General features: G+C 45.9%; 2 protein-coding genes across 2 annotated transcripts; one reads left to right on the plus strand and one right to left on the minus strand.

Moving 5' to 3' along the window:
- Positions 1-992: 992 nt before the first annotated feature.
- Positions 993-2730, plus strand: LOC125513086 (Protein kinase superfamily protein). The gene has a single exon (XM_048678134.2). It carries the CDS (start codon positions 1206-1208, stop codon positions 2466-2468), a length of 1263 nt encoding a protein of 420 aa, XP_048534091.2. The 5' UTR covers positions 993-1205; the 3' UTR covers positions 2469-2730.
- A 4287-nt stretch (positions 2731-7017) lies between these two features.
- On the minus strand, positions 7018-11454 carry LOC125528684 (serine/threonine-protein phosphatase PP1). The gene is made up of 5 exons (XM_087529060.1): positions 11192-11454; positions 10792-10989; positions 8907-9466; positions 8624-8818; positions 7018-7364 (listed from the first exon to the last, which is right to left on the minus strand). Exons 2-5 carry the CDS (start codon positions 10979-10981, stop codon positions 7347-7349), a joined length of 963 nt encoding a protein of 320 aa, XP_087385186.1. The 5' UTR covers positions 10982-10989; positions 11192-11454; the 3' UTR covers positions 7018-7346.
- Positions 11455-12452: the final 998 nt, after the last annotated feature.

Consider the following 12452-nt stretch of genomic DNA (forward strand, 5'->3'; position numbering starts at 1 on the left):
CGTGGCAGCCATCGGTGCTCCGTCCATGGCCACCTCCTCAGCTCAGCTCCGCCGTATGTGTCCTAGTTGCACAACATTGACCTACTGGATGAATCTTGGCAAAGTACGGTGCCGTGAGCCGGGCCGCCGACATGATAGAGTGTGCCGAGCTGGGGTACTCTGCTTGGTGTCGAGGAGCTCACCGGCGACGACGGTGGGGCATTTCATGCCAACGGCTGAAATTTGGGGGCAGTCGGGAGATTGAATCCCGTTTTGCAAATAGGAAAATGGGGAAGGAGACTGCTTTGCTTTGAGATTCGTATCTTAAAGGATTATTTTCCGTCTCTGTGAATCAAACTAACCACATTTTTTTGTTTTTTAGGGGAAAATCAAACTAACTGTAGTGATCCAACTTGATGCTACGGTCACCAAAAACTTTCACTTCTCCCTCTATCATCATTTTGGCTGGTGCACACCATCATATACAAGAAGCTCTCCTCCGTCCGTTGTCGTGCATCCGATTAACCCCTCCACGTTTTCCTCGCCGCTCCTAGTTTCTCCCCACACATCCTCAGTGTGTCGTGATCAATATGGTGGTCGAGCATTTCCTCCCTATGATTATAGACGAAACATCGAACCCTAGGTTTCTCGATGGTTATCAAATGATCGGTGATGAAGAGGAAGAGGATAAATTTATCATTTGGAGCAATGACAATATAGCGAGAAGTGAAAGGTTGCCTCCATCGTTGTCAATGCATCTAGTTAACACCTCCTCTTTTTCCTCGCCGCTCCTAGTTTCTTGCCGCACCTCCTTTGTGAGTTGAGATCAATATGGTGGTCGAGCATGTCATCCCAAAGATTAGAGATGACACATCGAACCCTAGATTTCGCGACGGTTATCGAGCAACGGGCGATGAGGAGACGAAAGATAAATTTATCATTCCGACCAAATTCACCCCATTACGGATCCCTTTGACTCTAAATGTAAAACGGATAAACGGCTGAACAAGAATTTTTCATTCAGAACAATTCAAAATGCAGCGGGTGTTTGACTCGCGTTTGACCGGTTGACCAGCCGTCTTCCTCCTCTCGAGGCAACAACTCGGCGAGGTAAAGCGAGCGAGATAGCAGACGAAGAAAAAAACAACCAAAGGCGAAACCTTTATCACGCCAGCAAATTGGTCGGCAAGCAAGAAAGTCCGACGAGCTTCTTTCTCTGGTCGCCGATGGTTGGCCTCCGCAGGCATCAGATGTGCAAGACCAAGAGCGCCACGGCCACCGCTGCCGCGCCGTCGTCCATGGCCCGCTCCTCCGCCACCGCCCCGACGGCCACCGCCCACGGCCGCCGCTCGCCCCGCGCGAACACCAACGGCACCCACCCGACCTCCTACTCCACCTCCTCGGCGGCGCTCTCCACCTCCTCCTCCTCCGCGGCCTCCTCCCTGCAGGCCCTCAGGGACTCGCTCCCGGACCTGCCGCTCCTCCTCACCTTCGCCGAGCTCGCCGCCGCCACCAAGAACTTCTCCCCCGCGCACCGCCTCGCGCCGGGGTCGTCCAATTCGTTTAGATGCGCGCTCCGGGGCCACCCGGCCGCCGTCTTCCGCCGCGCGCTGCGGCGGGATCCGGCCGAGGTGTCGTCCCGGCTCGCGGTCCTCGGCCACTGCCACCACGCCGCCATCGCGCGGCTCTACGGCGCGGCCGCCTCCCCCGACGGCGCCCTCTTCCTCGCCTACGAGCTCGTCCCGGGCGCGGCGCCGCTCTCCTCGCTGCTCCGCGGCGCCAACAACCCGTCCTTCACGCCGCTCGCCTCATGGCACTCCCGGCTCCGCCTCGCCGCCGACGCCTGCGACGCGCTCAGCTACGTGCACCTCCAGGCCGGGACCGTGCACAACCGCCTCTCCTCCTCCTCCGTCCTCGTGTGCGGCCAGGGCCCGCTCCTCCGGGCCAAGCTCGCGCACTTCGGGTCCGCGGACCTCGCCGGGGAGCTCCCGGACGACGAATCCGGCGACAAGGAGGCGAGGCACCGGCGGACGGGCAGCCGCGGGAGGCGGATCGAGGGCACGCGCGGGTACATGGCGCCGGAGCTGACCGCGGGCGGGTCGCCGACGCGGCGGTCGGACGTGTTCGCGCTGGGCGTGCTGCTGCTGGAGCTGGTGTCCGGGCAGGAGCCGGTGCGGTACGAGTTCAACAAGGCGACCGGGGACTACGAGCGCACCTCGCTGATCGAGAGCGCCTCCGCCGCGTCGGCGTCCGGCGGCGGCGAGGGGATGCGGCAGTGGGTGGACCGGCGGCTCAAGGACTCGTTCCCCGTCGATGCGGCGGAGGCCCTCACCACTCTGGCGCTGCAGTGCGTGTCCAAGGACCCCGCGGCGCGGCCGGAGATGTCGTGGGTGGCCGCCAAGGTGTCCAAGCTGTTCCTGGAGGCGCAGGACTGGGCCGACAAGTTCCGCATCCCCACCGACATCTCCATCTCCATGGCTCCCAGGTGAACTCAAACTCTAGCTAACTGCCGCCGAGCGCCATCGCCGATTTAATTGCTCGCCGGAGCTGTGATTCTAGCTGTAGCTGCCGCCAGAGAATTCGTCTGGCATGAACATGATCATGTTGTTGAGAGAATTGTTGATAGATTAGTTTTGATTGCTGTTGGATGTTGCCGTGGCTATCACATGCCTGTGATGCCAACAACAGATGAGTGCTACCGCTGCTAATGTGGACATGTGTACAGATAAATCACCATTAGCGTCTTTGTCCTCTTGCTCTTGGTTCTTACCGCTGATGTGCACATGAGTGGTTTGTGATTTAGTCTACACAGATCCAGCTTTGTCATTGTTAAGAAAAGTAGGTTGATGCAACACTCCTACTCCTACATCTGAAAAGATTCAGCTTTGTAGACAAAAGCATGTGAGTGGAAAATGTCATGCAGATGCAGAGTCCATTCCACACTGAAACAGGGCAAGGGGCGCTGGCCTCATTTGGTCCAGAGGATTTTTGGCAACTGTAATCCCTACACAATTTCCTGAATTTCATAGGGAAATTACGGATCGACGCTATGTTTCATAGGAAAATTTCCATCCACTCCAGCCTCTTGAAGAAATTTGCAGAGTTTTTTAACCTGCTGGATCCGAGTTGACTTTTAAACTTAATGTTTCTCCAATTTCCATGTTTTTTGGAGTTTTGTTAAACAAAGACTTGATGAGAGTCCCTGGAGTAATACTTCCTCCGTTCCGAATTACTGGTCGCAGGGTATGGATGTATCTAGATGTATTTTAGTTCTAGATACATCCATTTCTGCGACGAGTAATTTGGAACGGAGGGAGTAGTTCGTATTACTCATGTTAGTCGCAACCAGGACCTTGCTAGTGATTTTCATGGCAAAATACGGTAGACAAAAATTTAAAACAGCTGTTTGGATTGGTTCCGGGGCCAGATGGCTTGTTAAACTTATATGTAACTGTGGTATTGTTCCCTCGCAGGAAAAAAAACTGTGGTATTGTTGGCCCTGGATGAGTAATACAGTACGATTTACTTTTCCCAAACACTAAAAAAGATGTCAACAACTTCATTGTTTGTGCTGATGAAATTGTGGATCTTGGATGAGAGCAGATAAAACATTCTTGTTTCCTTTTCTTGTGATATGGACGCGTCTAGTCCCATCTGACAATTGCATCATGTCTCTCTGGCTCTGAGTGAGGCCCATCACAGCGGCGAATCAGATTTTCTTTGTGAAACATTTTCTCCACCCACATGTTTTTGTGAAAAGATTTAGCTTTGTTCACAAAAACATGTGAGTACGTAGAAAATGCCAGGCAGAGTCCATCCACACTGAAAAAAGAGCAACAAGCGGCGTTGGCCTCATTTGCCATTTGGTTCACAGGATTTCTGACAAGCGTAATCTCTGCCCGCAACACAAAGTTTTCAAGAAAAATGTGTTGTTTGTGTCGATGAAATTGTTCTTGCTTCTTCTTCAAATGATGTGGATGTGTCTAGTGCCATTTGACAAATCATGTCTCTTTTGACTCCGAGTGAGGCCTGTCTTGTGCAGCATTTCTCTGCCTCTCGCTTGCAAGAAAAGACTGATGAAGAAATGCCTTCAACCGATCAAATTGATCCACTGTAACCATCTTTTCGACAGGACCTATTCCGATGCGTCATCTCCTCTTTTCATCTGTCATTTATCCACCTTGAACGAGAAAACATTAACTTGAATCAGAATCCATGGTGCCTTCAGGAGAATAAAACTTAAATTCTAGCCATATTCAGAGTTTCAGACCAACATAGTTTTAATCGAATCTCAAGTACTCAAAAAGATGACAAAGAAAAGACAACGTGACAGCACAAAGATTCTTGCACTATGCTCGAATTATGCGAACCGAGATCTAGTCCAGTACTACTGGCAACGAAGATTTGTGGCGCGTGTCGGTAAGAAAATCTCCATTGTTTGCATCCTCTCGAAAGGTCTCCCCATGTTCTTCCTAGCCTGTATTCAAACATAATCTGAATCCTGCTGGACTCGAGCTGAATTTCTTTTTTGCAATCCTATGTTTTACCTATTTCCATGTGTAACGTGTTCTGAATTTCCATGAGCCAAAGAGGCCCTCGAATTTCTGTCCTCAAATTTCGATGCGTCTTATTGCTGATGTGCACATGAGTGGTTTGTGATTTAGTTTACACTGATCCAGCTTTGTCAAGCTAGAAGAAAAAAAAGGTTGATATGCAAAACTCTTTCTCTATCCACACTGAAAAGTGAGTATATCTGACATTGTTGACAAAAACATGTGAGTGGAGAATGTCAGGCAGAGTCCATCCACACTGAAACAGAGCATTGGGCATTGCCTCATTTGGTTAGCCATAGTGGGAGTAACTTCAGCAGTAACTTCAAGTCCAACTCAGCAAATTTGTCTATGTGACAATGAGTTAATGAAGAGAGAGGTAGTTCTAGTAACTTAGCTAGTTACTCTAACATCACATCTCCCAATGCAATATGAGTCTATAACCTGATAAATGAAGCTTTGCATGACACCACACCTAAGTTACTACCCACTATCAAGGTAGTAACATAGCCTAGGGATATGTGTATGTTACTAGTGTATGTTACTCTCCACTGTGGCTAGTCAGGGTTTATGTGAGCTGTAATCCCTACAGAATTTCTTAGAAAAAATTCCATTGGCTCCAACCTCTCGAAGAAGGTGCGAATGGTTTTAATCCTATAAAATTCCTACGCCTTTCCTTTGTTCCAGACTGAGCCTAAATTCTACCTTTAAACTTTTTCGCGTTTTCGGTGTCCCGTGAATTGAAGAACCTCGACAATTTTGTCGTTTTTGTTGATGAAATTGTGGATCTTGGATGTGAGTAGGAAACATGCTCCTGTTTCTTCTTTGTGTGATGTGGATGTGTCTAATCACATTTGACATTGCATCATGTCTCCCTGACTCTTGAGTGAGGCCTATCGCAACGGCGAATCAGATTCTTGTGCAACATTTCTCTGCCTCTCACTTGCAAGAAAAGACTGATGGAGAAATGTTTCGTACAGATCAAATCGATCCACATCTTTTTGACAGAACAAATTCCAACCGGTGATTTATTGTTTCGACATCTTTTTTTGACAGATCAAATCGATCCACATCTTTTTTGACAGAACCAATTCCTGAATTCCGATCCCAAGAAAAAGACCGATGAAGAAATGCGGAAATGCTCTCAAGAAAACAACCACTGAAGCAGAGCAAGGGGCGTTGGCCTCATTTGCTTCAGAGGATTTTTGACAACTGCTATCCCTACACAATTTCCTAAAAAAATCATACGAAAATTGTGGATCGGCACTACGTTTCGTAGGAACATTTCCATCAACTCCAGCCTCTCGAAGAAAACTGCAAAGAATTTTAATCCTTCTGGATCTGAGTTGACATAACTGTAAGGTTTCCCCGGTTTCCCCATTTTTTCCGAGTCTTGTTTGTGTTGATGAAATTGTGGATCTTTGGGTGAGAGCAGAGAAAACATTCTTGTTACCATTTCCACATCACAGGGTCTCTGTCAATTTATCGTCCTTGAACAAAAAACATATGCTCTCAAGAAAACATTACTAAATTGATCCATGGTGCCTTCCGAAGAATAAAACTTACAAAATTCTAACCACATTCAGAGTTTCAGACCAAACACGGTTTAAATCGAACCGCAAGTATCCGGAAAGTTTGCGAAGAGAAGACGATGCGACACGCGAGTCCAACCGAGATCTAGTCCAGTCCTGCAGGTAACGAAGATTTGCGCTGCGTTTTGGTAAGAAATTCTCCACTGTTTCCAGCCTCTCGAAATGTCCCCATGTTCTTCCTAGTGTGTAATCAAACATAATCTAAATCCTGCTGGACTCGAGCTAAATTTGTTTTTTTGGCAGTCATATGTTTTACCTATTTCCAATGTGTAACGTGTTCTGAATTTCCGTCAACCAAAAAGGCCCTCGAATTTTTGTCGTTGTTTGTGATGTTGAAGTTGTCTTGGATGTGAGCAGAAAATCGTTCTTGTTTCTTCCACCTCCAGTGATGTGGATGTGTTTGTGATGCTGAGCGAGGCATGTCGCAATGGCGAATCGGATTCTTCTTGTTCCGCATTTGTCATCCTCCAGTTTTGCAAGAAAAGACTGACGAATAAATCATTCGTACATTATGCAATCTTTTCGACAGAACCTATTCCTCTGCTTTTTGTCTCCGGTTTATCAAAACAGAGACATATTCTCTTCATCTCCACTTCTCATCTCCTGTTATCGAAACAGAAAAACATGTTCTCTGAGGAGAACATTAACTCGAACCAGGATCAAGATGTCATGATTCTGACAGAGAAACTTACATTCCCACAAGGCCACCACCCAATAACATGCCTGGTATATTCAGACACACAGCTAAATGGAACAGCAACGACAACAAATGCTGAGGTGCATCGAGATTCTTGCGCAAAGCTCAAACCATGCAAACTGCAGACTCGAACAAGCTCGAATTCAGAACCATGGGCAATGTTTCTCCCTGTCTCTCAAGATCCCACAACCAGCACCCAAGACTCTTACCAGTTTTTATTGGCGTATATGCCTGCCTGAATCCTTTGAATTTAGAGGGGGGGAAGGAGGAGCAACAGTTTCATTCACATCGTCCTCTCGTACGATAAAGAGATCCGCACGGTAGAAAAACAATAATACATTACAACAAGTGTTAATCCGACATGAACGATGTACAGTCCATCGACGAGAGAGTTGTACAATCTGCGTTCTTGTTCCGGTCCGGGCTCGAGGCATCGGCGAAAACGCCGGTTAGTCGCAGCCGCTCGTAGTAGGCACGTGCCTGCCTGCAGATGAGACCACAGCTTGCTCACCAATCGCCGTGCCACCGTCACCATCCTCTCATTGACTAATAAACATGAAAAAAGACAATAACTGAAGGTTAGCTGATACATCAAAAGAGAACCCATTATCATTGATACATCAAGAAAGAACTCATGGCCATTACAACTGAGGATTATTTTCATAGAGCCAATGGCATGTTAAATTATTTTTTCCAGTTAGCACGATATTAGGCTAGTCCACTAGGTTCACAGATGGATTCCCATGGCAAGCAAGGCACCTCAGCACCAGGGATGTTGTTTGTTCTTATGTGAATGGATGGGTTCTTCATTTAAGCACATAAAAGATTCATTTCCTTGGAATTTGTATATCAGATTTATCAGCAGGAAGTTAACTATTCCTCCCCTCCACTTTAGCAGACCATCTACCATATCCTTGCTCTGATACTGCCACTCACACTCAGTGGGGAACAAGAGAAGGTAGGTCAAAGACACAATGTCATCGTAAGAAAGAAAGGGCGGTAGATAACACCAGATAATGGTTGAACTGTCATGTGAGGTCAACATCTAACACCATTATGCCCTCGATGATAATGACATGCACTGCCACAGAACTAGAAATTGCAATATGCTTACACGTGTTCCAAAGTAGTTTGACTCCAGTATACCTTTACACATGACCACAGTCCAATAGATTAAAAAAAATCCCCAGGAGTAAATAAAGCATTGCCGTGTCAGAATGTTGTAGGGAAGAATTTCAATAGTCAGAGCTAAGAACTAATTGTAATCGGCAAGTGACAAGTCAATGTATCCCTATGTCAATATAATAACAATGAGAGAAATAAGCTTAGTTAACACATTTGGTTGACTTAAGCCAACTTGGGAGTATCATTAAGTAATATACTCTTACTATGAGAATTCGAGCAGCATTCAAGTGCATAGGAGGTAGGACAAACAGAAACAAGCGTTCTGGGAATGCAGGCAAAAAATTAAGAGTGCATTGATACTATCACTGTATCGCATACACTGAAAGAAAGAAAATCTATGAAGTGCATCTGCAGCTTTTGCATCTGGTGGTCAAAGAAGTGTTGTGAAATGTGAATTTGTACAGAAAATAGATGCAAAACTCTGCAGTGAATGACTCCACTAGCATCTCTGTTCTCACTTCAGATCTTTCGCAGGTTAACAGACAACCAAATGATATATTTGTACAGAATAGTATGCAAATATAGCATGGGGCAATTTTTAAGGGAAACAGCAGGTAAGCACGGTGATGTATATATGTATATGGCCAAATACCAATTGTTCCCATGTTCGTTATGCATACCTTGAATCCAGACTTGTTATTAGTTGAACCAGGCAACATTTTCCTTGCAGGTTTGAGTATTTGGAAGGAGCACATCAGCGTCTCGTCTACACTCATCATGGCACCAGCATTATCGAATTCTCCACAGTAATTAGGTGCCGAAAATATTGTTACTAGCTGACGATCAGCAAAGAACTCGTAGCCATCCTCAACAACCTGGATTCCAATATACAGAAAATAACTAATCAATTTATACTCTTGACAAGGAAAATGATGTGATGGGTGTTTTGTGAGCATAGTGCACCTGATGGGCTCGGCAGATGAGGTCTAAATCATGCTTCTCAAGAAATTCAGCCACTTTATCAGGTCCAAATGTATATGAGACACCTCGATCATTCATAGCCCACCCTTGCGCTTCATTCGAAGGATCGGACCAAAGAAGATCACAAAGTAACCCAGTATCAGGCACATCTGTGGGGCGATTGAGGTTGAGTATTTGATCCAGCTTGTTCAACTCTGGGGAAAGACCTCCATGCATACATAGAATCTTTTCATCTATCAACGCTGATACCGGTAAGCAGTTAAAACAGTCTGTAAATGTTTTCCAGAGTTTTACACTGAATCTGCGCTTGCACTCATCATAGAACCCATAGATGCGGTTTACTGATGCACATTCATGGTTGCCCCTTAGAAGAAAGAAGTTCTCAGGATACTTGACCTTATATGCCAAAAGAAGGCATATTGTCTCAAGGCTCTGCTTTCCCCGGTCCACATAATCGCCCAAGAAAAGATAGTTGGACTGAGGAGGATATCCACCATATTCAAAGAGCCTCAGGAGATCAGAATATTGGCCATGGACATCACCTGATCAGAATAGTTTATGCAAGATTGACATTAGTATGGAGCTTTCGGTAAGTTGATCAAGCTTCTCTAAATTAACACAGATTCAGAAGGAAAAAAAATACAGAAGTTGTTGATATATTTTTATTCAAAAATGTTCTACTGTAAGAATCTAGTATGACATATAGTTTGTTTTTTCTGTGAATACGCAAAAGCCTTGCGTATCATGCAGTGTATGACACAAGTGATATACCATAACTTTAGGCAAAATAAAATGACACATAGACCTGATATACACAACCATTGCCTGAAGTGTAACAGTGAGAAATATGAAAGAAAAACATTTAGAGAACTAAAACAGCTGTGTTTCGTCAGCAAACTGAAACTCCAATCATCAGTTGTTCATCTTAATTCTCAAACCGAACACTTTGACAATAAGCTAGCTGAACAACTAACCATCCAATACTGTTATATACATGGCGAGGGATGCCAATTCTCCAGCCTACAGTTAATTACCAAAGGAAAGCTTTTTGTTTGATATACTGCCTTACAACTGTGCACAATGATAAACAATATATGTAATCGATGGTTCTCCAAACTCAATCAATGACATCAAATCCTGAACGGATGAATATACTGCTTTACAGCTGTGCACGATGATAAAACAAAATACATAATCTATGGTTCTCCAAAGTAAAGCAATAACAACAAATCCTGAATGGATAAATATGCTGCTTTACAACTGCGCACAATGATAAACAACACTCATAATATATGGGTCTCCAAAAGTCAATCAACACCATCAAATCCCAAACGGACCCATCAAATAAAACATTGGCAGCTTTCCATTATGAACAGAACCCCAACTAAATCTGGCCTTTTGTCAGATTCTGAAGCACCTAAAACTTAGCAAGCATGGTTAATTGATCATAAACCCCATTGATGCTGCAATGGCTCACCAAGAAGCACCCAGTACACATTCAATTGGATGAGTACCTCGCACACTACCCACCAAGAAGCACTCAGTACAACATCCAATACCTTGCAAATTATTACCCACCCACCACCAGATACAGAGCATGACCTTTCTATCAGCCAGGAACATCTTTGGATGTGCACAACCAGAGTAATTCGAAGAGAGTTTCATCCCAATTAGTGCTGGAATCACTAGAGGAGAGCTACTGCAGACGATGAATCTCTACCGAACTCCCCGGCCCCGAAGAAAAAAACATGGCAAACCAGCCACCTACCACGCGTTGACCAGCGAGACCGATCCCCTGAGATGGCATTCCGAGGGCGGCCGGCACGGGGAGAGGGAGAGGGATGAATCGAGGGAGGGGAGGGATTACCGCAGATTTTGATGGGGGCCTCGAGCTCCAGGAGGTTGGGCTGCGCGAGGAAGATCTCCTTGGAGGCGGCGCAGAGCTGCTTGATCTCCGACTCGGACAGCTGCGCGTTCTTCCCGGGCTTGAGGCTCTTCACCTCCAGCAGCCTGGCGATGATGTTGTCCAGCAGCGCCGGATCCATCCCCTTCTCCATCGCCGGAGCTTCTCAACAACGGCGGCAGTTAAAAGAAGAAGAAGAAGAAAACAAAGCTATCCCGGCAACAGCAACAAAAAGGAAAGGAATCAAGCACAGATCGAGCAAATCTCGCTCTGCTTTGCTCTTTTGGGGGATTGGATTGGAGGCGGCTGCGGGCGGCCTCGTGATGATCACTGTGCCGGGAGGGAGGGTCCGAGCCAAAGGTACCTTTTTTCTCCTCGGCCTTTCCGGTCTCCTCCGCCCGCTTTATTCTTCCCTCGTGCTCCGGGATTCCTTCTTGTTCTTGTTCTCGGAGGAGGCCGGAGCTCGTCTCCTCTCGCCCGGTGGGGATTTTCGCCTGGCCTTCTCACTGATCTCTTCTTGTTCTTGGCATTGGTCAGGGTCTCCTCTCCCACCCTCCCCCTATCTCTCTCTCTCTCTCTATCTCTCTCTGTCACTTTCTCTCTCCTTGTGCCAATTCCCCAAGGACTAGTATTGGACTTTGTGGAATAATAAAGCATGCAACTTTTGCAGCCAGCCCCTTGTGGATGCTTGATTATTGTGCTTGGGCCCCTGGTTGGAGATCACAAGGACAGTGTGGGGGTTGTTTTTGCAAAGTGTGTTGGCCCCCCATGTCCTTGTCACTTGACATTTCCTAGTCAGATTTTTTGTTGGGTTGCATGCAACTATGCAAGTGATGTTTTTGGAGGGATGGAAGATGATGAGGGCCTGTGAAGTGTGCTGGTGCTTGCAGCAAAATGGCTGGTGCTGGTGGAGGTATTTATTGAGCTGGGGAGACCTTTTCTTATTATTATTATTCTTGGTTTGTGATACATGTGGCGCTCAGTTGGCAATTGCAACTGCTGCTCTATTTGTCATCATCCCTCCTTTATGTATTTTGATTCGGAACTGAAGCTGGTTGCTACTAACATAGTAAGACTACTTCATGCTGGAACTCCATTTGGCAGTTCTGGTAGTGCAATTGCAATTGCAAAATGCCATTTGGATCATATGAAAATAGTTTTTGTTCGTTTGCCCTTTTCTTCCCTTCGGCGCAACTGAAACTAGTTACTACTAACATAGAACTATATACTGCCATATACTCTATCCATCCTAAAATAAGTGACTCAACTTTATACTAACTTTCTACAAAGTTGAGTCGCTTATTTTGGGACAGGAGGAGTATTTTTTTTAGGTATGGAAGTTTGGAATTGGTGTTGGATTTCTATGTGAAATCTTTGCAGGATTGGTCAATACATGTGTTTGTTATGTCCCATATTTTTACGTCATTTTTTATCCTTTTCATGGGAGAGGAAAATAAGCTCAGTACATTATCTAAGGAAAACTACAATTATTCACGGCCCACATGTCGTTAGATATTTCCTTGTATCGTAATGGATCCAACTGTCTAGCACACATCAGATATTTCCATGTATCATGCATGGGACAATCGGAGAAGTAGGAGACAGCCTTATGCTCTGTACACTTC

Source organism: Triticum urartu, chromosome 6A, assembly GCF_056163025.1.
Source record: "Triticum urartu cultivar PI428250 chromosome 6A, HENAU_Tu73, whole genome shotgun sequence".
In the NCBI taxonomy this organism is placed as follows: domain Eukaryota; kingdom Viridiplantae; phylum Streptophyta; class Magnoliopsida; order Poales; family Poaceae; genus Triticum; species Triticum urartu.